This window comes from Equus caballus, chromosome 2 (genome assembly GCF_041296265.1).
Source record: "Equus caballus isolate H_3958 breed thoroughbred chromosome 2, TB-T2T, whole genome shotgun sequence".
Taxonomy (NCBI): domain Eukaryota; kingdom Metazoa; phylum Chordata; class Mammalia; order Perissodactyla; family Equidae; genus Equus; species Equus caballus.
Window position 1 is genome coordinate 33,600,414 of NC_091685.1, and position 26,279 is coordinate 33,626,692.

Here is a 26,279-nt window from a genome sequence, read left to right on the forward strand (position 1 = left end):
GCATCTTCGCGGCAGTTTTCACGATGTGGTCTGGAGTGTAGTCAGGGAAGGCTTCCCAGAGGAGGGGACACCTGAATGAGGTTTGCACGACAGATGCCTCAGGGATGGCATTCGAGGAACAGGCCACAGCCAAGATGACACACAGGCACAGAGGGGGATGTCAGCCTGGGTGTTTGGAGAAGTCTGAGCAGCGGGTTAAAGCTGAGTGAGTTAGGGGTGCAGTGCAGGGGGCGATGAGATAGAGAGACCTGTGTGCCCCTGGGGGCTCGGGCTTCATCCTGATGGGGACCCTAGAAGGACTTTACAGAGAACAGTGACTTGGACATGGCTCCCCTCTGCCCTGCTGCCGTCTGGCTTAGAGCTGAGCCTGAAGCTGAGTCTGGGCCCAGCTGCTCAGTGCACAGTTCCATTCTTCCCGTGAGCGTGGCCTGTCCCCAGTTCTGAATCCTGGGTATGCCTTTAGTTACAAGCCCCTTACACCCCTTTGGAAAGAGGCAGAGTCTAAAACACTTTTAGGGCTTTGTCAGACAGTGAGGAGTTCCACACAAGCCTTTCTTTGTAGTTGTTTACAACTTGTACTTTAAAGAACAAAACTCGAAACATTTGTAAGCATTTTGGATATAAATATTTTAAAAAATGTATTATGCACGTCCCTGCCTGGTTAAACATTGTGGACTGAAATTTTTTTTTTTTGCATTTTTTATTGACATGTAATTGACATATAACATTGTCTTAGTCTCAGGTGTACAACATAATGATTCGATATTTGTATCCATTGTGAAATGATCACAATGAGTCTAGTTAACATCCACTACCACGCATAGTTAGAAAAATCTTTTTCTTTTTTTTCTTGTGATGAGGACTTTTAAGATCTATTCTTTTAGCAACTTTCAAGTATGCAGTACACTCTTGTTAACTCTAGCCACCATGCTGTGCGTTACGGCCCCAGGACTTATTGATCTTATAACTGGGAGTTTGTACCTTGTGACCCCTTTCACCCATTTCACCCATCCTCCACCTCTGGCAACCATCAGCCTGTTCTCTGTATCCATGAGCTCGGTTTTTTTGTTTTTTTGTTTGTTTGTTTTAGATTCCGCATAGAGGTCATACGGTACTTGCCTTTCTCTGTCTGACTTACTCACTTAGCCTAATGCCTTCAAGTGCACTGAATGTGATGAACATTTTTCACAGCCCAGGGGTATCCTAAGGCTGCAGGTCGCCTGGGAGCACAGACACCTGCTCTGCACTGGGCAGCGAGTCGGGGTGGCTTAGCTCTGGGTCCACGGGGAGCTTCTTGCCCTTCCTGTTGGGCACAGCCGTCGCCGTGGTTGAGTGCACAGGCTTGGAGTTAGGTAGACCTGGCAGGAGTCCTGGTTCTGACCCTGAGCCAGCGGCTTCACCTCTCGGAGCCTCGCTTTTGGTCTCTGTGAAGTGAGGTTGTTGGAAGGATTTGATGAGATCATGCTGGACAGCAGGTGCTCAATGACAGCAGACATTGTCCTGCTTGCTTTGTCCTCCACGCGGGCAGTTTGCAGCTGTTGGAGCAGCAGGTGGTTGGAGGGGAGCAGGCCAAGAACAAGGACCTGAAAGAGAAGCACAAGCGGCGGAAGCGGTACGCTGATGAGCGCAAGAAGCAGCTGGTGGCGGCGCTGCAGAACTCGGATGAGGACAGCGGGGACTGGGTGCTCCTCCATGTCTACGACTCCATCCAGGAGGAGGTGAGGGCCAAGAGCAAGCTGCTGGAGAAGATGCAGAGGAAGGTGAGAGCCTCGACTCAGACACCCGGTCCCCAGCCTCGCCTCCCCCCAACCCCGACCTGGGCGGCCACTGGCGGGCGTTCATCCACTCGCTCTCTTTTTTTTAATTGAGGTCATATTGGTTTAGAACATTGTGTAAATTTCAGGGATACGTTGTTATATTTCAGCTTCTGTGTAGACTGCATCATGTTCACCACCAATAGTCTAGTTTTTATCCGCATCCGTTCTTTACTCAAGCATTTATTCAGTGCCTACTGTGTGCACACCCTGTTCTGGAAGCAGTCACAGTGACAGATGTGTCTCCGCTGTCTTGGAGCTTATGTTCTAGCGGGAGTGTGTGTGTGTAAGAAATAACAGAGAAACAAGCCAGAAAGTGTGAGAGAGTGATAGTGCTGTGAAGAGAATATGGGGCGGGCAGGACTTTCTTCTTCCTTTTTCACTTTCATTGAAGTATAAATGCACAAATCACAAATGCGCAACATAATTCATTTCCACAAAGCAAACGCACCCATGACCCCAGCACCCAGAGGGAGAGACTGAAGGTTAACCGAACCCCAGGAGTTCCTGGGGCCACCTTCGATGGGGTGATGGGAAGTTCTGGTGAGGCCGTGACTTCAAAGGTGGAACCTGAAAGATGAGAAGGGGCAGCTCGTGATGCCCTGAGGGAGGAGAATTCTGGGCCCAGAGAGGGGCCAGGGCCGGTGCTGGCAACGAGGTTAGTGGTTCCAGCAGCAGAAAGGAGGCAGACGTGGCTGAGCCTTGCGAGTGAGGACAAGTAGAGGGTATGAGACTCTGCCGTCTGTGACAGTCACATATGCTTCCTTCAGAGCATCCTCTGCATGCTATGGGCCTCAGTGTCCTCCTTTGTCACCTGCAGGGTTCCCCGCTCCTCGTCCCCATCCAACACTGGCAGCCAAAGGTTCTTGCCAAAGATAAAGCTCATGCTTTTTTCCTCTTGAAATTTCTGTAGTTTTTAATTTTCTTGGCTCTTTTCATGTCTTTTAAAATACCTCTCGTTATGTTTTCGGTTGAATTTGCTCTTGCATGGACATCTTGTCATTTGGCCTACGTATCTAAGTCTTTAAAAAATTCTTTCCTGCGTTCGGTTAATGTCCCATTCCACATCTTCTTTGTGTGTGTCCATTTCCATTTTAAGGGTTTGGATTTCTGATTTGAAACTTTCGCATCTGCGAATACTTGTTTCGGGAAGTCTTATTCCCGGGGGTGTTGGGTTACTGTTTTCATCCGTTCGGTTCTGTGCTTGTGCTTTGGGAGGAATTTTCTCCGCTGAAATGCTTTGATCCTCCTTTTCTGTTTCTCACAGCAGCTGTGATGAGACACATCTGCTCTCTCCTGTTTGTTTCCTGACGTGTGGTTTTTCTGTGCTCTCAGTAACAGCCGAAAGCAGAGGTGCCGGTTTGTTTAGGCAGTGGCACGCTCTTCTGTTCAGATGGTGAATGCAGTTTTCAGCTGAGATCTTCGTTAGTTTCCTATTGCTGCGTAAAACAACACGTTATTACTTCCCAGCTCTGTAGGTCCAAGTCTGGGTATGGGGCGGCTGGTGGCTCTGCTTAGAATCCCACGAGGCTGAAATCCAGGCGTCGGCTGGGCTGCGTTTTTTCCCAGAGGTTCTAGGGGAGAATGCATTTCCAGGTTGTTGACAGAATGCAATCCTGTGTGGTTGTAGGACTGAGGTTCCCACCTCCTTGCTGGCTGTCAGCCCTAGTCATCCTGCATTTCCTGCCTCCTGTTCCCCTTCAAAGACGACTGGGACAGTTGGGTCCCATGCTTCAGATCTCTCGCTCTACTCCTGCCTCATTTCTCTGAAGCATCTCTTCTGCTGCCTGTCTCTCTGCCTCCCTCTTCCGCAAGGCCCATGTGATTACCGTGGGCCCAGGGGATAATCTCCTTGTTTTAAAGTCATTCGATTGACAACTTTAATTCCATTTACAAAGTCCTTTTTGCCATGTAAGGTAACATATTCACAGGCATAACACCAGGAGACAAAAATCTTGCCTTCCAAAAGCTTTTTTTTTTTTTGGTGGGAGAAGTCAGTGTGTCTTTTGTGTGGTTTTCTCTTGTTTGGACTTTTCATTTCCATCTCAAGGGCGCCTCCTGCTTCTCAATGCTCTCGAAAAGTCCTCCAGGAGCGCTGCCTTACAGAGACTAGTTCCTGGGTCCTGCACGCATCCCCGTCTCTTCCATCGGTTTCCAAGTAGCAGAGCAGTTTTCAGGGTTCCCGCTCAGAGTGGGACACTCTCTTTTGGGGAGTGATTTTATCTGCCTTCCATCAGCTTGCCCTCACCACCCATGCTCTCCCAGGTGCCTCCACTCATTTTACCCCCGTGGTGGGGGGATTGGGAGCCATCTGCTGGATTTACAGGGAATTTGAAGTTTCTAGTGCTCTCTGTCTCCCAGTCAGTAGGCCGGGCTGAGGATGGTTTTATTTTCTCTCCTTGTACTGTCTATTTTTTTGGAGGCTCTCTCTGGAGAGATTCAGATTTAGGTGGCTGCCATTGTCTTCAGGTACCCAGAACTCGGTGTGTATTTTCTTTAATATAAGCAAATATGTGTGTGTGTATGTATACATCCCCCCACCACATCCGTGTCCCCCCACTTCTTGGATGAAAGTAGCTATAATACACACTTCTCTCCACCGAGCTTTTTTTCACATAACAGTTTATCCTGAAGGTCGCTCCACAGCAGTATCTAGAAATAGTCCTCGTTCCTTTTTGCTGCTGCATGGTCCTCCTGTGAGGCTGTATCACTGTCATTGTCAGTCTGCTCTCGATGGACATTTGGGTTGTTGCCAATCTTTTGCTACAATAAGGAGCACTGGTGTGAGTAGGCTGTGCAACTACTTTTGTGGTTTTGGTGGGTTGCGCTGGACTCAATTCCTCCAGAGGGTTTGCTGGGACAAAGAGTAAACACATATGTGATTTTGCTAGGTTTTGCCAACTTCCCCTCCAGGGGGGAGTGTATCCTTTCGCATCTCCACTAGCACGCTGTGTGTTTTCTTTCAGGCTCATCAACAGAATATAGTGAAAACACTGAATTTTTGCCATTCTGATGGATGATCCGTGGGATCTCAGTGTAGCTTTTTTTTTTACATTTTTAAAATTGAGGTATAATTAACATATAACATGATATTAGTGTCAGATGTACAACATAATCATTCAATATTTGTATATATTGCAAAATGATCATCACAATAAATCTTGGTAACATCCATCACCACACATAGTCATGATGCTTTTTTTCTTGTGATGAGAACCTCTCTTAGTAACTTTCACAGGTGCCACACAGTATTATTATTATTATTATTATTTTTAAAGATTTTATTTTTTTTTCCTTTTTCTCCCCAAAGCCCCCCGGTACATAGTTGTATATTCTTCGTTGTGGGTCCTTCCAGTTGTGGCATGTGGGACGCTGCCTCAGCGTGGTCTGATGAGCAGTGCCATGTCCGCGCCCAGGATTCGAACCAACGAAACACTGGGCCGCCTGCAGCGGAGCGCGCGAACTTAACCACTCGGCCACCGGGTCAGCCCCGCCACACAGTGTTATTAACTGGAGTCACCATGCTGTATGTTACATCCTAGGACTCATTTATTTTATAACCCCGTGTAGTTTTAATTTGCATTTTTCTTACTTGGAGTAAGGCTGGGCATTTTTTCACCTGTTTTAGCAACATTTACAGGCTTTTTTCTCTGAACTGTGTTTGCACCTGTTGCCCGTTTTCCTAGAGGGTCGTGGTTCTGTTTCTTCTCTACTTGTAGCAGCTCATTATAGCAAGAGTATTATAATTTATATTAGGAAAACTGACTCCTGATCTGTGATATAAGTTGGAAATATTTTTTCCAGTTTGTCATTCACCTTTTTACCATGCTTTATGGTATTTTTGCCATACAAAAATTAAAAAAATTTTATTTTGTCAAATTGATCAACTTTTTAAGTATTGCATATAGATTTTGAGTCATAGTTGGGAAAGTTCACTCGTATTTTCTTCTAAAACTTTTTAACATTTAAATCTCTGACCCATTTGGGATTTATCCTGGTGCGTGTGTGAGGAGCTGATCCAATATTATCTTTTGTACATGACTCTCCATGTTTTCCAGCACCATTTTTCAAAAAGTCCATTTATTTTCCACTGACTTCAGATGGATGCTGCTTTTATTGTATCCTAAATTTCTATATGCGTTTGGATGTATTTCTGGATTTTCCATTCATTTCTCTTGCTCTGTCTATTCATGTGCCAGTGCCAGCCACTTTATTTAAAATTCGGAGGTTTTATAATATGTTTTACAATCTCATAGGACTAATCCTCTCAGTGATTTTTTTTCCCAGGTTTTTTCTGGATATTGTTTTTTGTTTGTTTTTTGCCAAATGAACTGTGTAAATAATTGGGTTAGCTCAAAAGAAAAAGAGAAATAAAGAAAGAAAAAATTGATAGAATTTCTGGGGGAGGGCTGGCCCAGTGGCTCAGTGGTTAAGTGCGCACGTTCCACTTCTCGGCGGCCCAGGGTTCGCTGGTTTGGATCCCAGGTGTGGACATGGCACCGCTTGGCACGCCATGCTGTGGTAGGCATCCCACATATAAAGTAGAGGAAGATGGGCACGGATGTTAGCTCAAGGCCAGGCTTCCTCGGCAAAAAGAGGAGGACTGGCAGTGGTTGGCTCAGGGCTAATCTTCCTCAAAAAAAAAAAAAAAAAAAAGAAGTTCTAGGGGAATCATGTTATATTTATAAATTAGCTTGGGAGTATTGATGTCTTTATGAGGTTGGATTTTCCTCTTCGGGAACATACATGGTATATCTTTCTATTATTAGTTCAAATCAATTTTTGTGTCACTTAGGAGTGTTTTATAAATTTCCTCATATAGGTTTTGGACATATCTTGTTAATTTCACACCAAGGTATTTTATCTATTTGCTTTCCTCTATGGGGTATCCTCTTCCATTATATCTTCTATCTAGATTTTGTTTGTAAAATGAAGCCTATTGGTTTTAAAAAATCATTGTGAAATAGAAGAGAACACTTTTTAAATTCATTCTACTGGGCCAATGTCACCTGGTACCAAAATCAGACAAAGACGTCACAAAAATACTACAGACTAATATTTCTTATGAATATAGACACAAAATGCTCTACAAAGTACTAGCAAACCAAATCTAACAACAGATAAAAACGATTATACACCATGTCGGACTGAGATTTATCCCAGGAATGCAAGGTTGGTTTAGCATCTGAAAATCAATTAATGTAATACATGATATCAATAGATTAAGGGACAAAAACCACATGATTATCTCAATAGATGCAGAAAAAGCATTTGACAAAATTCAAAATCTGTCATGTTAAAAACATTCAACATATTAAGGATGGAAGGGAACTTCTTCAACTCGATAGAGGGCATCCATGAAAAATTCACAGCTAACATCGTGCTCAGTGGTGGAACACTGAATGTTTCCCCCTGAGATGAGAAACAAGAAAAGGATGCCCGCTCTCACCACTTCTACTCAATGTTGGACTGGAGGTTCTGGCAAGGGCATTTAAGCAAGCAAGTGAAATAAAAGGCATCTAGATTGGAAAGGAATAGGCAAAACTGTCTCTAGTTGCAGATGACATGATCTTTATATATAGAAAATCCTGAGGCATCCACTAAAAAAGCTACTGGAATCAATGAACAAGTTCAGCAAGTTTGCAAGATACAAGATCAATAAGCAATAAGAAATTGTATTTCTATACAATAGACAATCTGCAAATAAAATTAAGAAGATAATTCTATTTATAATATATCAAAAAGAATAAAATACTTAGGAATAAGTTGAACAAAAGAAGTGTAAAAGTTATATTCCAAAAACTATAAAACATTGTCGAAAGAAATTAAGAATAAATAAATGGAAAGACATCCTGTCCTCAAGGATTGGAACAGTTAATATCAATAAGATGACAGTACTCTTCAAACTGATCTACAGCTTCAAGGCAATCATCATCAGAGTCCAGGCTGATTTCTTTGCAGAAATTGACAAGCTGATCCTAAAGTTCATATGGAAATGCAAGGGACCCGGAATAGCCAAAACAATGTTGAAAAGAAAAAAGTTGGAGGACTCACACTTCTCAATTTCAAAACTTACTACAAAGTTACAGTAATCAAGACTCTGTAGTGCTCGTGTAAAGACAGACGTATAGGTCAATGGAATGGAGCTGAGAGTCCAGAAATAAACCTTCACATTTACAGTCAATTGATTTTCAAGAAGGGTGCCAAGATGATTCAATGGAGAAAAGACAGTCTTTTCAAGAAATTGTGCTGGGACAACTAGCTACCCACGTGCCAAAGAATGATGCTGGACCCCAGCCTCACACCGTATACAAAAACTAACTGAAAATGGATCAAAAACCTAAACGTAAGAGCTAAAATCATAAAACTCTTAGAGGAAAACAAAGGCGTAAATCTTTGTTATCTTGAATTAGGCAATGCTTTCTTAAGTATGATGCTAAAAGAACAAACAACAACAACAGAATAGATAAGTTGGACTTAATCAAAATTAACACTTTTGTGTTTCAAAGGAAACTATCAAGAAAGCGAAAAGAGAGCCCACAGAAGGAAATAATGTATCTGTAATTCATATCTCATGATAAGGTGTTTGTATCTACAATACATAAAGAACTCTTACAACTCAAGAATCAAAAGACAAATAACCCAATTTAAACATGGGCAAAGGATCTAAACAGACATTTTTCCAAAGAAGGTATACAATTGGCCAATAAGCACATGAAAAGATGCTCAACATCATTAGCCACCAGGAAAATGCAAGTCAAAACCACGATGAATGACCATCTCACACCCAGGGATGGCTGTAATAAAAGACAGATGATAACAAGTGTTGGTGAGGATGTGGAGAAACTGGAGCCCTCAAACGCTGCTGGTGGGAATGAAAACTGGCACAGTTGCTTTGGAAGATAGTCTGGCATTTCCTCAGTTGGTTAAACGTAGTGTCACCACATGACCCAGCAGTTATACTCAAGAGAAATGAAAATATGTCCACACAAAACTTGTACACTAATGTTCATAGCAGTCTTATTCATTATAGCCCCAAAATGGAAACAATCAAGAAGGGAAAAATAAAATGTGGTCTATGCACACAATGGAACGTTATTCGGCAGTGAAAAGGAATGAAGTACTGATACGCGCCACGACGCAGAGGAACCTTGAAGACGCTGTGTTAAGTAAAAGAAGCCAGACACAAAAGACCACATGCTGTATGACTGCATTTATATGAAATGTCCAGAATAAGCAAATCTATAGAGACGGGAAGTAGATTGGTGGTTGCCTTGGGCGGGGGGTTGGGGAGAAATGGGGAATAACTACTAATGGGTATGGGGTTTCTTTTTGACTGATGAAATGTTCTGAAATAGATGTGATGCTTGCACAACTCTGAATATACTAAAAAGCAGTGAATTGTGCACTTTACATGGGTGAATTGTATAACGTGAATTATATCTCAATAAAGCTGTTATAAAAATCATTGTGATTCCAGATGTACCATATATAAAGATTATCACCATGAGCACCATGTATCTACTATCCAGCTTAAGAAATGGCCCATTATGGGGCTGGCCCAGTGGTGCAGTGGTTAAGTTCCCACGTTCTGCTTTGGTGGCCTGGGGTTCGCCGGTTCGGATCCCAGGTGCGGACATGGCACCGCTTGGCAAAAGCCATGCTGTGGCAGGCGTCCCACGTATAAAGTAGAGGAAGATGGGCACAGATCTTAGCTCAGGGCCAGTCTTCCTCAGCAAAAAGAGGAGGATTGGCAGGAGATGTCAGCTCAGGGCTGATCTTCCTCAAAAAAAAAAACAAAAAGAAATGGGCATTATGAATTTAGTTAAAGCCCCTGTGTACCCTCCCTCCCTGATGGCTCCTGCCCACCTGTGTCCCCCCAGGTCTCCTCTCTTCTCAGTTGGTTCCATGTGGTTATCATTCCCATGAATGTAAAACCTCCTCCTTTACTAATCAAACTGCACCTGCTCTCTGAGGACACGGACTGTGCGCCCAGGAGTCTGGAGCCTCAGGGAGAGCATGGTCGCAGTTGGAGGTGGGAGACCCCTGTGCTGAGGAGGGAGTGGAGGGCAGTCCGGCAGACCTGGGTAGGCGATCAGAAAAACCTGGAATCCATGTCAAATCAAGGTGGGTCTGACACTTAGTCCAGTGTTCGTTGCATCCTAACAGGGCTGTGCGGTGGGGGAGTGAGAACTGTGGACTCTGAGAGTCTGTGCCTATTGCTCCCCGTAGAAAAAGAATTCATACAATTCTCTGAGATCTTTTGGGACTGTGGTGACCATAGTGTTGTGTCTGGAGCCTTCTGAAAGGCGCCTGAATACACCGTAGGAATGTGGGATAGTGACTGAGGGCTGGCGGCGGGAGTGATGATCCATTTCTTTGCCTGCTTCCTGCAGGGCTGTGGACGCTGTAGGTGCTCATTTAAATGCTGGGTGGCGTGGTGGGAGGGTGAGTGAGTGGATGGAAGGAGGAACGGGTGGGTGGCAGGCAAGGTGAATGAATAGATGGAAGGATGACTGGACAGATGGTGGAGATAAGAATGGATGGATGAGTGGATCAACAAACGGACGGTGAGTGGCTGGCTGGAGGGGCAGTTAGTGGATGCAGAGGTTGGGTAGAAGGTGAAATGTCTGGCTGGCCCTCCGACTCACTGCTTGTCATCCTTTGCTTCCAGCTTCGGGCAGCAGAGGTGGAGATCAAAGATCTGCAGTCGGAGTTTGAGCTGGAGAAGATCGATTACTTGGCCACCATCCGGCGGCAGGAACGTGACTCTATGCTCTGCCAGCAGCTCCTGGAGCAGGTGCAGCCCCTGATTCGCCGGGACTGTAACTACAGCAACCTGGAGAAGATAAGGCGCGAGTCCTGCTGGGATGAGGATAATGGCTTCTGGAAGATCCCCGAGCCCATCATCATAAAAACCAGCCTCCCAGTAGGTCAGGAGCCTTGCTGTCCACTCGGCACTCCCCGCCCTCCTCCACAGTTCCCCCTCCTGCGACTGACAGGGAGCCATGTGCCCCTCCCCGCTGGCTGTGGGCGCAGCAGACATGACCCTGGGTATCCAAAATGTTGGGCACCTGAGAGAATGGTGTGTTCTAGAGTCAGACAGATGGGGGTTGGAATTCTGGTTCCACCACTCTGTGTGTGACCTCTTTGGGACTCAGTGTCCTCACCTGTGACATGGGGATTAACAGTAGCACCTTCCTTAAAGATCGCTGGGTGGCTTAAAACGTGTTAATACACATCAAACTCTTAGAGCCTTCCCTGGCACATTTTAAGGGGTGGCACATTTTATCCTTCTCTCCATCATCACTGTCATTATTTCATCCTACAACAACCCTGTGAAAGACATGGATTACCTCTCTTACACACGAGGAAGCTGAATCTCAGAGAGTATAGGTGACTTACCCAGAGTCACAATCATAGCCGTAAGTTGTAGGACCAAGGATAGAATCCAGCTGTTCAGAGTTTTTCATGCCTGGTTCAACTTCGGCTTTTGCCATTGACCTCCTATGTGACCTTATGAAGGTCACTGTCCCTCTCTGGGCTCTGGTCCCCTGATCTTCACAAAGAAGGGGCTAGGTAAGATGATTTTGAGGGCCCCTGCGTCTCCACTGTGGTGGATCTTTCTCCAGCCACGGAGCTGGCTTTGCCCATTCAGGGAGCAGCAGGCTCTTACATCCCGCAGGGCCCCCATCAGTCCTCTCCCTGGTCCGAGAGTGTTCGTCCAGGTCCTACATCTCTGATGTTTACGGATGGCCGCTGACGCCATCCCTGCTGAAACGCCAGCCAGCTCCGTTTCCCCAAGACTACGGGCAACAGCAGTTTCTTTTCTTTCTCCCGCCCCCACCAGCCTGCTGTCTTGCCTGGAAGCAGGGGAATGGCTTCTTTGGCACCTGAGCCCTCCTGCTGTCTGCTTCCTAACGTCATCCTCGGCCTGGGCTTGGAAGCCTGAGCCAAGCCTGAGCTAGGCCTGACCCCGATCCCTGAGGATAGTGTGGCAACCTCCCTGCGCTCCCCCCACCCCGTCCTGGTCCCTCTGGTCCTCACGCCTGGTAGCAGTGACTGCAGCTTCTGTTTTCTCGTAGCAGTTTCAACAGGGCCACAGATCAAACCAGCCCGCAAAACCTCTGCAGCGGACACGGGCGAACCCGGCACGGTAAGGCCTCGGGAGAGCGAGTGAGGGGTGGGGAGCTGGCGGGGCTTTGCCCCAAGCTGCAGCAGGTCAGCATTACTGTAGGGAACTGGACTTGTGCTTTCGTCCCACCGAAGGACAAAGCAGGGCGCTGAGCCCGGACCCTCTCCCTATGCCTGCCTGGCACCTAGACCCTCAGCCGCTCTGGCCCTCACGCAGAGGCGCTTACGGTCCTAACCAGAGGGAAACCAGATGCTTCCAGCCAGCCCATCCTACTAGAGAAGGATGGAAGCGTCAATCTCAGAGGCCAAGCAGTGCATCTGGTCCCCTGGGCCCCAGCTGGTATCCTTGGACCAAAGGATCCTCAAAGGAGCCATGAAACATTCACTGGGATTCTAAAGTCACTTTATTTTCATATCTCCCATATTTTGTATTACAACTGAAATACATATCCTCAAAGCAGAAGTCAGCAAACTTTTCTGTAAAGGACCAGATAGTAAATATTGTAGGCTTTATGGGCCATATGGTCTCTGTCACAACTACTCAACTCTGCCATCGTAGCACATAAACAGCCATTGACAATGCAAAAATGAATGAGCATGGCTATGTTCCAATAAAACTTTATGTACAAAAACAGTCTGGGGGCCAGGTTTGGCCCATAGGCTGTAATTTGCTCCTGCCTTAAACCATTACAGATATTTCAGAAAATCCCTACAGAACATACCTTTGTAGTCACGATAAGGCCACTCATAGGTTAATGAATTCCAGCCAGGCATCTCTGCCTGAACAACTCAGGGTGGCTGCAAGGAGTGTCTCACGCTGGTCTAAAGCTCTGATTGGCTGCTTCTGATAACTTAACTTTGTATAAAAGGGAAAGCTGTTCCTGAAAAAACCATTCTTAACCTGGGACCACAAAGGGGTTATATGAGTCAGAATACATTTAGTTCCAAGTGATAGATACCCAAGCAATCATAAGCAAAATAGGGAATTTATTGGTTGATGTTAAGTGTTCCAGTTTCAGGCATGGCTGGATCTAGGGGCTCAAACAGTCAGAGTTCTGTGTTTCTTCATCTCTTGGTTCCGCTTCCCTTGGAACGCTAGCTTCAGACTCAAGCAGGATTTCTCCACATGTCTGGAAAGATGGTTACTGGCAGCTGGTGATCTGATAAGAAGAAAAAACCAGTCTCTTAAAGCAGCCTTAAACCAACACTTGTGGAAGGATTCTAATAAGCTCTCCCTGGTCATGGGCCTACTCTTGGACCAATGTCTATGTCCAGAAGATGTAGTTCTGTGATTGGTCCAGTCTGGGTCACATGTCCAGCTGTGTAGCCAGGGGGTGGGCAGGCAAGAGTGGCAGTGTTTAGAGCACTGTGAATGATCACCCCACCAGGACCACGTCCAGTGGGAGAAGGATAGTCCCTGAAGGAAGAGATTGAGGCTGAAGAAAATAATAGTCCTTGGTGATAAAGAGGTTGGGACTCCGGTTCTAAGGGTCTTGAATGTGCCCCTGAGCTGAGTTCTGCGTTACCTGTTCCGTGAACATGTGATGGGTGTGGGGTGCGGAGTATCGCCCCCGCCCCTGATGGAGCTGGCAGGATACCCTGTTTTGAGCTTTGCAGGAGGCAACAAGGCACTTCCCGTCCCCAGGAACGGGTGGGGAGTGGGCTTGGCTGGAGACTGTGACTCTCTTGCCGTGAGCTGCCTGGACCCCACCCTGGCGTCTGGGGTCTGTAGAGGGGAACACCAAAGGGGACAGCCCCCACCCCACCCGGCTTGCAGAGGCTGCTGAGCCCTGGGTAAGGGCCTGGATAAGAATTGCACAAACAAAAGGTCTTAACCCCTGAGGGTTTGGAATCTCAGCAGAAGGAAGACCGCTACAAGCTGATGCTCAGCCGGAGCGACAGTGAAAATATTGCCAGTAACTACTTCCGGTCGAAGCGGGCCAGCCAGATCCTCAGCACGGATCCCATGAAGAGCCTCAGTGAGTCCCCTGCGCACCCCTGTCCTCCAGCCCCTCCCCCAGAGCCATCCCCGCCCTCGACCAACTGGGAGGGGCCTGAGGGGGCGATTTGCAGTCAGACAGGCCTGGGTTGAAAACCCGTTCCCTCTCTGAGCCTCAGTTTCCTCAGCTGTAAACTGAGGGGGATGTGCCGACTTCTCAGGAGTAGGTGAGAGGAGGTGGGGAACGGCCCAGCCCAGGGGCTGGCACCCGGCAGGTGCTCAATACACAGTGTCCGCTTTCCTCTACCCCTTCGGCTCCTGGGGGAGAGGTGCTGTGGGATTCATGTCTCCGCTGACACACAGTAGGCCCTCAGCATGCAGCTCAGGGCCCTGGCCACAAAGGCAAAACACTGTTAAAGCAAGAATCAAAAAGCACTTCATTCTTCTGTTTTTAAAACTAAAATCAAAGACCACAGAGCTGCCAATAAACTATCAATGAAAAGCAAATCTCAGTTCTACACTGAGGTTATTTAAGAGGCAGAGTAAGTGGAGTTGAAGAACAAGGAGGGAAAGAAACATCGGTTGAGTCTCTGGCATCATGCCCATGCTGCAGATGAGGAAACCGAGGCTCAGAGAGGAGCAGCTCCCCAGCGTTACCCTGCTAGGAAGGGGTGGAGCTGGGCTTCGAACCCAGGCATGTCTGGCTTGAGATCCCAGGCTGCCTCAGTCTGAGGCTTTGAAACTCCACACTCCCAGCCCAGACCCTTGGATGCAGACGTAGTTCTCTCACCCAGAGCAGCTTCTCAGAGCTTCGGCTCCCAGCTGTGGGACCAGGGCCTCTGGCTGGGCGGGGGGTGGGCCAGACTCTCCACCCGCCCACAGAGCATTTTCTCCCCATCCCCGGCACTCCTGGCTGACCAGCCCCTCTGCCCCTCTTCTCCACAGCACATCACAGCTCACCGCCAGGCCTCAGCTCTCCACTCAGCAACAACTCTGCCACCTCGCCCACGCAGGCCCCTGAAATGCCCCAGCCCCGGCCCTTCCGCCTGGAGTCCCTTGACATCCCCTTCAGCAAGGCCAAGCGTAAGAAAAGCAAAAACAGCTTTGGCAGTGAGCCCCTGTGAGCACAGCTGCCTGCTGCTGCCCTGCCTTTATGTTTCCGTGAGACTGCCAGGCCCTCCCAGGGCAGCCCCAGCCAGGCCTCCTCCCACCAGCCCCCCACAGTGACCAGGAGGCCTGAGGGGGCCCTTGCGCTGGGAAGACACATTCCGTTCCCTGTTACCCAGAGAGCCTACCTCTGCCCGGGGCGTGAGCCCTCTGCAGGCTGGACCATCCTTGGAGAGGCTGTGCTGGCTCTCCATGTCCCAGTAGTGTTCTGTCTGCTCACCTGCCACAGAGCCCACCGTTTGTGCCCACCAGTGTTGTCCTGTGCCTCTTTGGGCTCAGAACCTCAGCTCTGCCTCAAGGCCTTCACCAGCCCCGACGGAGTGGGCAGCAAATTCCACATGGATCAAGCTCAATATCTTGGCGACTGAAAATCGTGCCTCCACCCATGGGCCCCACTTCCTGGGGGAAGCCCTGGGGATGGGCACAGGAGGAGTCGTGGAGCAGCTGTTCCTGTGCTGCCCACCCCCAGCTGGTCTGTGGCCCAGAGGAGGCCACTCCAGTTCAGCTGCCCCAATAAACTGCCTTTTACTGATGAGTTCCCCTCCCTGATCCTCTGACAGCATCGCTGGGGCCCCTCCCTGCCACTGCTGCCTGGCTTTCACAGGAAAGCTCTTTCTGGAGCATGGGTTCTTACCTGCCTGAGGCCTTTAAAACCAGCGGGCCCCAGGGTTTCTGCAACTCCCTGAATCATGAGTCTAAGTGCATTTTTCTGGGGAGAGCATCTGAACTGTCATTAGATTCCCAAAGGATCTGTGACCCAGGAAAGCAGAGCCCTTGTTTTGGAAAATAGAGGCCACATCTTGCTGAGGCTCAGAGAAGGCCCAAGTTTCACAGCCCTCAGGGATGCTGCTGGAACTGGGCGTCCTGACACGGTCAGAAAGGAATCCAGGCCACCCCGGCTACCTAGGACATTCTCCTGCCTTTGCCCATTGTATCCCAGGCCTGCCCTGAGGGAGGGGCCCACAACCTGAGGGAGAAGCCTGGGTCTTTGGTGCTGTCCTGAGCCGTATCTCACTCTGAGCCTCACCAGTGAAATGAGGACAGCACCCACCTCACAGGGTCATCGTGAAGGTGAAATGAGATAGTACGTAAAGTTCCCGGGTGTCCCGTGTCGGTGCCCCTCATTCCTCCTGCTCCCTGTTTGTATTAGTTACTGTGGTGGATCCCAAAGCTATGTGCCTGGGCCCAGGAGCTCCCACTCTGGAGAAGCCGGGGCAGAGGGTGCTGAGGTCACATTAGGGGTCACTCTCACCTCAGGCTGGCTGCACTGCAGACTTTGAGTGAAAGGAAGCGAGATCAAGTCTTTAAGGGGAACAAAGCGCCCTTGCGAAGGGAGCAGCTTCGCGTGGGGCTACCATAAAGGATGGAGATCACGGGAGGCTTAAGGTGGGAATGTGGGGAGGGGCTCCTGGTACAGGGGGCTGCACGGGCAGAAGGCAGGAGGTGGGGAAGCTCAGGGCATGTTAAAGCTTGGAGGAGACTCGTTCCCTGGGAGCCCTGAGTTAGGCACCGAGGGGGATGAGGCGGCCAAGATGAATTTAGACGGAGACCTGAGAGTGAAGAGCCCTTGGGTGTCCCTGAGCTGTGACAGAGGCTTAACTTGTGGTGGAGCCAGTGGGGATGGAGAGGAGGGAGAGTGACTTAGAGATGCAGAAGGAGGTTTGGACTTTTGCTCCCACATCCCTGGCTTGGTGGACAAGTGTAAAAGGTCAGAGGGCAGCTACCTTCTCTCTCCACATTACCTTCATTTGCCCCAGGATTGTGGTTGGGTCCCAGAGAACAGTGGAAGCCTTGGAACTCTTGTGGTAGCTTTTACTTCCACCCGTGGTGGGTCTGAGGCCGCTCTAAGGTGAGCCAGGTGGCCCCAGCATGAACTTAAACAGGGTGGGAGCCAGCATTACTGAGTAGATGCCCAGCTAGCCCTGCGCCAGTCCTCCCGAGAGCGCGGGCTGTTCCAGAGGCACACAGGGAAGGGGGAGAGCGGGGCCTCGCTATTATTTCTACTTCTAGCCTAGGACAGGCGCCTGGAGAGCAGTGAAATGCCTGGAGAGAGCCGGAGGCTGGAACGAACCCGGCTAGAGCTGTCTAATCGCCAGGCCAGTCGCCGCCCATCCACGCTGCCTCCAGCGTGGGCCACCAGACTGGGCAAGACAGGCCGGTGCCGAGGCCCCTGGGCCCGGGAGGGGGAGGGGACTCAAAGGGCCCCTGTCCTTGATCTTATTTCTCCAACCCCTTCCTCCCTGGAGACGGTGGAGGTGGGGCCCGGTTCCTAGTCGCGAGTCTGTCCTGGACCAGCGAGGACCCTGCCAGTGAGGACCGAGGAGGTGGCCCAGGGTGGCCACCGCGGCGCTAGACCCCGCCCGGGACACGGCCGGGGTCGGCCTGAAAGGCGGGCTCAGGGCTCCGGGCGGGAACGGCCTGGGCGGAGCCAAAGGGCACTCGGCCTTACTGATTGGCCGCGGCTGCAGAGCTGTCTCTCTAGGATTGAGCCTTTTCCTTCGGGGAGGCGGAGCCTCGCGCCCCTTCCGCCAATAAGGTTCAGAGGCTCCGCCTCCAACCGGGGCACTTCCGGTGGTGCTCCCGGCTCTTTACCGTCCGAGCGGCGGCTCCCGACGCCCGGCCTTGGCGTACCCGGATCACTTCCGGGTGGTGCTCCCCGATCACGAGCCGCGATTGGGCGACCGTAGATTGGCACTTCCGGTGTCCAGGTGCTTGGTTCTTTGGTAGGAGGAGGAAGATGGAGCACGGCACCGCGACCCGTGCTTGGTCCCTCTTGTGGCTGCTGCTGCCCCTGGTTGGCCCGGTCTGCGCCAGCGGTCTCCGCACCTTAGTGCTGCTGGACAACCTCAACCTGCGGGAGACGCATTCGCTCTTCTTCCGGAGTCTGAAGGGTGAGACCGGGGTCCAAGGGGCGGCGGGTGAGAGTTTGGGGTTGGGAAAGTCCTCGAGCCCGAGGGCATCGGCCACCCTCCCTCCCACTCGGTTTCCACGAGCGGGCCGCCCGGGACTGGCCTGCCGCGTGGGGGGCGGTCGTGATCTGTGCGGCGGTGCCTTCCCTTTGCCTCCCGTCTGCCTCAGCTCCCTGTTTCCCTCTCGTCCAGACCGGGGCTTTGAGCTCACCTTCAAGACCGCAGATGACCCCAGCCTGTCCCTCATTAAGTACGGGGAGTTCCTCTATGACAATCTCATCATCTTCTCCCCTTCGGTAGAAGGTAAGCGCTGCGCGTCGCCCCCAGAACCGGGACTGATCGATCGCTGTCTTCTGGATCTTGGATATTTCCTGGGTCACGGGATGGGTCGCTAGCCCTGGGCGCTGCTGTTCCCGGAGAAGAGGAAAATGTTAACTTCTAACCTGGGCGTCTCCTTCCTAAATGACACAGCCGAGGATTGTGGGGTCAGGTGTTGCCACGACCATGGAGCTGCGGGCCCTGCTGCTCTGAGAAGGGAGTTTTCCCTGTAAAGGGCCTGTAGGAAACGTGGAGAGCTCCCCTGGTTGGGTTGGCTTGTGGAAGTAGCATGCTATAAAGAAGCATGGTGGTAGTTGATTGTAAAAATTCAGATGGATTCAAAGTTCTCAGGCTTAAAAAGAACCTTAACGATAATTTAGCCTAATCTTCTGTTTGAGGCTGGATGGATATGTCCAGGGCCTGGTAGAGGGCTAGTTGTTGAACAGAAGGAATATCGTCACTAGTTTGTCCAGTTGATACCAATATTCCTGTGACAGAGACCTTACTATCTTACGAGGCAGTCCACTCAGCTCTTGGACAACTCTGTTAGCAAGTTTTTATATTAAACTGAAATTTGTCTTCTACTTCCTACTTTTTTGGGGTGGGGGTAGATGGGGAAAGGATTTTTTATACTCCCTGGCGCCTTAGGAAATAAGTTTAATGCTCATTTTGCTTACAGGCATAGCCTTTGCGTAAGCATAGCCTATTCAGGTGTTTCTTCTCCAGACTAAATATCCTCAGTTCTTTGGCCATTTCTCTTTTGCCCTGCTTTTTTGGTGAGCATCCTAGTCGTCCTCTTCTTTATTGACATCAGTTTCTTTTTCTCAGGGACTCAAGTTGTCCCTGTCTGGGCTGAGACAGGACTGCCGTCTCTCCCTTCAGTTGAAGCTTAGGAAGGCTTTCACTTTCTTGGCAGCTGATGTAAAGTTCTAGCCAGATTCTGTTGCCTGCTGAAGGCTTTGAGCCCCAGGCTTCCTCTTAAAAGAGGAGATGAGCAAGTGTTAGGACCAGCATCAAACCAAAACTTTCTCTTTGCTAGAGAAAGGTTGAAAAATAATTGGAAAAGGAATAACCCTCTCTCTGAGATTCAGTGTTCTGTGAAGCCCTGTCCCACATCACTGTTGCCACCTTTTCTGCCCCTAGCGGAAGGGGTCCCATACTTGGGGAAATGCTGCTACAGGAGAGCCTCTTGGGCACTCCTTGGGAGAAGGCTTGTGTCTGCTGGGAGGGCTCAGAGTAAGGTTTGGCGCCTGCTCCGAGGGCCCCTCTGTGGTACTGTGACCACCATTAGCCTTCTCACGTGTGAGAACACCGGCCTGGCTTCCTTCTCTGTGTATCAGCAGGTTCTTTGCTCTCTCTGGAATCAGGCAGCTCCCAGCTCGCATGCAGTAATGGCTATAGGAGAAGGATGCTGAGCATATCCTTTGTACCCAGAAAAAACAGGATCCTTGTTTCATAGGCCTCGCCTTTCACAGTCGGGCCTCCTAACCCACCATCAGCCTGCTTCCACCCTTGCCCGCTGTGTCCGTTCACCAGAATCATCCTTTCAGAATCTAAATCCGATCATGCTGTTCTCCTGCTCGGAAGCCTCCAGTGCTCCTCCCCACGGCTGTCACCCTCCCGGGGCCTACAGAGCCCTGCGTCAACTGCCCTCCCTCCCTGCTTCTCCCTGGCCTGCTGTTCCGTTCGTTACTCACCTTGTCACTCTGTCCAGCTGAGCCACACTGGGCACCTTGCTGGTAACATGCTCACTGCCTTGGGGACCTTGCACCTGTCATTCTCGATGCCTGGAGTGCCCCATGCTGCCTGGCTCACTCTCACACCTTTTCCAATGCCACTTGCCCGAGCTCTTCCCTGACCAGCCTGTATGTAACGGCTCCCCCTCACTCCACTGTCCCCTTTATTTTTCTTCTCAGCACACAAGGAATAATTTTCATTGAATGAATGAGTGAATTACTGAGCACTCCCTGCATTACGTTATGTGGAGCGTCAGGGGACCCTGTGGGGAAGGCTTGAGCTTCTGACAGCCCCACTCACTGCTGGTTTTGGATGCTTGTGGCAGTCGCCTGACCGAATCAATTGACCAAAAAGGGTATGATCTCACAGTTACAAATGTAGGAAATTAGTGAGCCTTTTTGGTGATCACTTTAATAAAAGCAGTATTCAGAGTGGTTCTGTCACGGCTATCGTGGATATAACTGTAGGATTAACGGGGAAAAACTACTCAGGTTAGGCAAATGAGTGCTGGAGTAAGTGACAGCGCCATCCTCAGATTCACACGTGCTCTTTCTCAGACACTTTAGGCGGAAGTGAGGCTGACGGGCTCTGCAAACAGTGTTAGGTGACCCTGAAAGTGGCTCTAGTGATGTCAGAGATACTGATGTGAAAGGTGCAGGTGACGAGTTTGGATGAAGTTGTTTCATGAAATGTGAGGGGAAAATGCAGCATTTCCAAACGAATGTTTTATATGTGACTTGTAATATGTGTGACTAACTTAACTATAATCAGTAAGTGTTGACTATTTCGTTTGTACTTCTAAAACTTTATAAATTCGAGCCATTGTTTTTAGATCTCCACACTGGGAGAATGGGAGAATTGCCCCAGTCAGGGCATGCATGGTAAACGTCCGTCTGTGTGGGCCTCCAGAGGGCACGCTTCCGTGATGGATTGTGGCTGGCCTGCGGTTCACCTTCACCGGCCCAAATGTCAGAGGAACAGTGAGAGGAACCTTCTGGGTCACTGAGTCTGGTGCTTCTTTCAGATTTTGGAGGCAACATCAATGTGGAGACCATCAGTACCTTCATCGACGGTGGAGGCAGTGTCTTGGTCGCTGCCAGCTCAGACATTGGTAAGGCTGACCTGGGAAGTTCTGGTACTTTCCACCATTTCTCCAGAGAGTTTGGAGAGCTTTGCAAATGGAAGCTGCCAAGTTGGCATCATGGGGTGGGCTGTGGCCGGGGTCGTGAGGGAACTACAGAGCCATTCCGTCCCTCCTGTACCTTTCTGTGACCAGAGCCAGTAAGGTGCAGAGCCTTTTAAGGGCTTGGGACACTGTTTGGTTTTTCCCATTTTTTTGTTTTGTTTTCTGGTGGCTCTTCTCTTACAGAAAGAAGGCAAATGGGGAGGCTAACTGGGCAGAGCTCAAAGTGTTTGACAGTTTTCTTTGTTTCCTATTTTGGACATTTTCAAAGATACTTAGAAGTAGGGAGAGTGCAGTATCCTGAACCCGGTACTTACCCCTCAGCTGCAACAGTTAACACCGGGCCAGTCTTGCTTTGTTCTTTTCAGTATTGACAGATTTTTTTTTTTTCCTTTTTTTCCCAAAGGCCCCCTGGACATAGTTGTGTATTTTTAGTTGTGGGTCCTTCTAGCTGTGGCATGTGGGATGTTGCCTCAGCATGGCCTGACGAGCAGTGCCATGTCCACGCTCAGGATTTGAACCGGTAAAACCCTGGGCTGCCGCAGCGGAGCACGCGAACTTAACCACTCGGCCATGGGGCCGGCCCCCAGTATTGACAGATTTTTTTTTTTTTTTTTTAAGATTTTATTTTTTTCCTTTTTCTCCCCAAAGCCCCCCGGTACATAGTTGTATATTCTTTGTTGTGGGTCCTTCTAGTTGTGGCATGTGGGACGCTGCCTCAGCATGGTTTGATGAGCAGTGCCATGTCCGCGCCCAGGATTCGAACCAATGAAACACTGGGCCGCCTACAGCGGAGCGCGCGAACTTAACCACTCGGCCACGGGGCCAGCCCCCAGTATTGACAGATTTTTGAAATCACACTGGGTGGGTCTCTTGCTGGGGTGACGATGAGGAAGAGGGCAGCCTTGTAAGGCCAGGCTCATGCAGGTTGTTTGCTTGAGGTATTACTTCACTTCAGAGGGGTTTTTGTGTCTTTGTGGAGGGAGAGGCCCCGTTGTGTTTTGTTTTGTCAATTCAGATTCTGACCCCTGCGGGCAGGATACCGTGCTGTTGTCCAGGGGTCCAGCTCGGGCTCAGCCTGGCCTGGTAAAGCTGCAGGGCCCTGCAGATGACTGTTGGAGAGTGAGTCCTGGGGATGCTAGGACAGTGGACACTGCTTGGCCCACAGCCCACCGGTCAGGGCTCAGCCAGGCATCTCTTGGGTCTGCAGGTGACCCTCTTCGAGAGCTCGGCAGTGAGTGTGGGATCGAGTTTGATGAGGAGAAAACAGCCGTCATTGATCATCACAACTATGACATCTCAGACCTTGGCCAGGTAATCAGGCCTGTCGTCTTCCAGGTGTCAGGCCCTTAGAGCTAAGCGCAGCCTAGAAACCAGGAGGGAGTCGGGAGGGGCTCCCTGGCTTGGGGGCCCCTTGTCCTCACCACCTGTCTTTCCCTCTGCTCTTGCAGCATACGCTCATCGTGGCTGACACCGAGAACCTGCTGAAGGCCCCGACCATTGTTGGGAAATCATCTCTAAACCCCATCCTCTTTCGAGGTGTCGGGTGAGTGAGCAGGGAGAGGCCAGCAGAAATGTCGGGCCACAGGGGATCACTGTTTTGTCAGGAAACCAACCCAAACTTGTCATTATTTGGGGACATTCCTTCCCCCACAGGGTGTGGATGAGATTAATTTATGACTTTGAGGCAGACTTCATAGTTACATCCAGAGGAGAGCTAACTGGTTATTAAGAAAGCAGGATTCACTCCTGTGAAGAAATGGGCCTTGGGGACCCCAGGGCCTGTGGGCTCAGTTCTTAGGATCAGTGTTGGGCGTTCTTTCCTCCTCCTACAGGATGGTGGCTGATCCTGACAATCCTTTGGTATTGGACATCCTGACGGGCTCTTCAACCTCATACTCCTTCTTCCCAGATAAACCTATCACCCAGGTGAGGGGCCTTTGCAGCCTCGAGGCCTCCAGCTCCTGGGCCCAGCCACGTGCTTTCTTCTTTGAAGATGAGAACTAAGCAGGAAAGCACACTTTGCTGAGACTGTGAAATGAGAAGATGGTGGAGCGGGAAGTGGGCAGAAGCAGTGGGGTCTCAGGTTCCGCCCTCAGATGGGGCCTAGGTTGTTCAGGTCTGGCCTGCTGTCCTCTTGCCCCAGAGGCCGAGCTTGTCCTTTCCCCTGGCTCTCCTGGATGACAGCCTTCTGTTGTTCCCAGTATCCCCATGCAGTGGGGAAGAATACCCTCCTCATTGCTGGGCTCCAGGCCAGGAACAATGCCCGGGTCATCTTCAGCGGCTCCCTCGACTTCTTCAGTGATGCCTTCTTCAACTCGGCAGTGCAGAAGGCCACGCCCGGCTCCCAGAGGTACATGCCAGGAGCTTAGGGCCATGAGGTCTGGGTGGCAGCGTGTGTGCGGATGGGGAGGACTCAGGTGAGGAGGAAGGAGCCTTTGAGCTACACGTGTCAGAGGCTAAGTATCTTCAGGTGCTTTAAAATTATTTGACGACTTGACTTTGTTGCTGTATTGCTGGTGTTGGCAGTCCAAACTTTTTTAGTAATGACATGTCTGGAGACGCTTAGAAAATTGTGTATTTATTATACACGTGACACCAAAGCAACACCACCTCACATCTTCTCATTTTTTCCTGTGTTCCCTTTAACCGGATCCCTAGGTACGTATGGCCCACAGGCAGGAGTTCGCTTAGTGCCGTTTATCCTGGTGGGTAGTGACGAGTCTCGCTTATGAGGCCCCCCTGGAAAGAAGTTGGTGCTGGTGCTCTAGCCTCTCCTCTTCCCTTCCGCAGGTATTCCCAGACAGGCAACTATGAGCTGGCTGTGGCCCTCTCCCACTGGGTGTTCAAGGAGGAGGGTGTCCTCCGGGTGGGGCCTGTGTCCCATCATCGGGTGGGCGAGACAGCCCCACCCAATGCCTACACTGTCACTGACCTAGTGGTAAGAGCTTCTTGAGTGAGAGGGCCCTGAGGGTTGGCCAAGTTGATGCAGCTCAAAGGCCGTTATTGAACACTTCTGTGTTGGGCCTAAAGAGGCCTAAATAAGGAGGAATAAGTTAACTTCTACCCTGAAGAAAGTCCATTTAGGTGCAGAGAGCCTGCGTGTAAACCAACATCGTAATGGGAGGCCTTTTCAAGAGGTGTGGTTTTGCTGTGGGAGAGCAGAAGCGGGAGGGGCTTCGCTGAGTCATCCTGCTGGGAGCGGGTCTGGAGGATGAATCTGTCAGTCAGGAGAAGCAGGGAAAGGCAGGATGGCAGTGAATATGGAAGCAGGGTGCCGGAGAGTGACCAGCACATTCCAGGAGAGGAGTGCGGTTTGGGTGCAGACTTGGATGGTCCTGTGAAGAGGTGTGGATCCGAGTCAGCGGGATTAACCGCTGGGTGGTATCCTCAGTTGCTGTCCAGGGCTGGGTGGTGGTGGCTCACCCAGGGTTTCAGAACTGGGAGTTCCTGCTAGATTCATGGGTAGGGATTCGGTGCACTGAGGGTGATGGCACCCCTCCAGTCACTGGCCACCCCTGGCTGACCAGCCTTTTATTTCAGGAGTACAGCATTGTGATTGAGCAGCTCTCAAATGGCAGATGGGTCCCCTTTGATGGTGATGATATTCAGCTGGAGTTCGTCCGCATTGATCCTTTCGTGAGGACCTTCTTGAAGAAGAAAGGTAAATGTAATTCTTGCACGAGAAAGCTACAGGGAGACAGTCCCTGCCTCTGGCTTGCTCTCGGGGGGGTAACAGAGAAACATTGGGCCACCCCTTCTGGTTATTTGTCTTGGATCTTCCCCAGGTGGCAAATACAGCGTCCAGTTCAAGCTGCCTGACGTGTATGGTGTGTTCCAGTTTAAAGTGGATTACAACCGGCTAGGCTACACACACTTATACTCTTCCACTCAGGTAAGCACAACTTGTCATCCCTGTTTTCAGCCGGCCTGTGCCCTGCCTGAGCCTCTGAGTGGCCAGGACCTGTCACTCTGCCCTGTTGCAGGTGTCAGTGAGGCCACTCCAGCACACGCAGTATGAGCGCTTCATCCCCTCGGCCTATCCGTACTACGCCAGCGCCTTCTCCATGATGCTGGGCCTCTTCATCTTCAGCATCGTCTTCTTGCACATGAAGGAGAAGGAGAAGTCCGACTGAGGCGCAGAGCCCCGGGACTCCTTACAGCCTGGAGACAGAGGCTTTTTAATAGGATGAGTTTTTCCCTTTATGGTGGGATTTTTTTTTTTTTTTTTTTTTTTAAAGCCGTGGGACAATGGCACAGCCTTACCTCAGTGGGAGATGGGGCATTGTGTACCAAGGGGTGGGGGTTTGGAAATGAATTTTATGTAAGCTTTTCCACCTTGAATGCTAAGTCGTATTTTTCATATGTGCGGTCACTCTCATTTCTAAAATAAAGAGAAACATTGCCCTTACACTTCATCTGGCCCCCGCTGTGCTTTGCTGATGGCGGGATGCTGTTTGGTAGCGACTGGATACAAAATAGTGAGTGGCCTCTTAATTGTGCTGAAGACTGGACTGTATTTTCTTTCTTTATGAAATAGTAAGAGCTTCCTTGCTTCTCAAGGGCTAAAATAAGGTTGGTAATACACTGAGGCTGGCGAGGATTCACTGAAGTGGGAAATCCAGGGCCCCAGCATTGGACTTTGCCACAGATTGTAGAATTGCTCCTTTGAAAAGAACCTTAAGCCTATGCTCACCTTGCTTAAGCAATAGTTGCGGTCCTGAAGAGCACGTATAGAATTATATGTGAAATCCCCTCCCCAATGTTGATCTCTGCCCACAAGAGTTTCTTGTCTTTGTGGTATAAGACTCACTCTTAAAGCCAAATATTCAGTTCAAGGCACATACGCATTCTGCAGTTGTAAATTTGCATTTAATTCTTCACGCTTCCTAAAAGAAATGCTGGTAAAAAGGTAAATTAGCAAGTTTAAAATACTACGCTGTTAATTTCCATTTCCTCAGTCATTTTAGCTCTGCTAGACTCAATTTGGTAGCTGGAGGAGCTCTGTGGAAATGCTTCCACACACCCCCAGAGCTGGTCCAGACTGCACCCCCCAGTGCAGGGCTCCCTGCTTCTCG

The 26,279-nt window shown here is 49.9% G+C and overlaps 2 protein-coding genes and 1 long non-coding RNA gene across 10 annotated transcripts in view; 2 read left to right on the forward strand and 1 right to left on the reverse strand.

Annotated features, from left to right (window-relative positions):
* The window catches only part of KIF17 (kinesin family member 17), a 46,546-nt gene extending 30,957 nt beyond the window's left edge, over positions 1 to 15,589 (forward strand). For 3 of the 8 annotated variants that reach the window (XM_023635586.2, XM_023635584.2, XM_023635587.2), the window contains 5 exons: positions 1,529 to 1,760; positions 10,489 to 10,747; positions 11,900 to 11,970; positions 13,807 to 13,927; positions 14,833 to 15,589. In XM_023635586.2, the coding sequence (XP_023491354.2) occupies positions 1,529 to 1,760; positions 10,489 to 10,747; positions 11,900 to 11,970; positions 13,807 to 13,927; positions 14,833 to 15,011 (862 nt within the window). In that variant the 3' untranslated portion in view covers positions 15,012 to 15,589. The remainder of the gene's footprint in view (positions 1 to 1,528; positions 1,761 to 10,488; positions 10,748 to 11,899; positions 11,971 to 13,806; positions 13,928 to 14,832) is intronic. The other 5 variants (XM_014737517.3, XM_070252003.1, XM_070252011.1 and 2 more) reach the window with 3 other exon arrangements.
* LOC102148467 (uncharacterized) lies at positions 12,916 to 17,082 on the reverse strand. The gene is made up of 3 exons (XR_002806290.2): positions 16,797 to 17,082; positions 15,183 to 15,274; positions 12,916 to 13,108 (listed from the first exon to the last, which is right to left on the reverse strand). It is a non-coding gene; the product is annotated as an uncharacterized lncRNA (long non-coding RNA).
* A 407-nt stretch (positions 17,083 to 17,489) lies between these two features.
* On the forward strand, positions 17,490 to 25,619 carry DDOST (dolichyl-diphosphooligosaccharide--protein glycosyltransferase non-catalytic subunit). Its single transcript, XM_005607389.4, has 11 exons — positions 17,490 to 17,945; positions 18,156 to 18,266; positions 21,043 to 21,129; positions 22,412 to 22,515; positions 22,653 to 22,747; positions 23,037 to 23,130; positions 23,406 to 23,554; positions 23,995 to 24,142; positions 24,745 to 24,865; positions 24,990 to 25,096; positions 25,188 to 25,619. Exons 1-11 carry the CDS (start codon positions 17,792 to 17,794, stop codon positions 25,335 to 25,337), a joined length of 1,320 nt encoding a protein of 439 aa, XP_005607446.2. The 5' UTR covers positions 17,490 to 17,791; the 3' UTR covers positions 25,338 to 25,619.
* Positions 25,620 to 26,279: the final 660 nt, after the last annotated feature.

Excerpts from the sequence above, each read along its gene's own strand:
- DDOST (XM_005607389.4), top strand. The coding sequence starts at position 17,792 with ATGGAGCACGGCACCGCGACCCGTGCTTGGTCCCTCTTGTGGCTGCTG. Across the intron at positions 22,748-23,036 it reads ATCCTCTTTCGAGGTGTCGG|GATGGTGGCTGATCCTGACA; the intron begins GTGAGTGAGCAG and ends CTCCTCCTACAG. Across the intron at positions 23,131-23,405 it reads CAGATAAACCTATCACCCAG|TATCCCCATGCAGTGGGGAA; the intron begins GTGAGGGGCCTT and ends TGTTGTTCCCAG.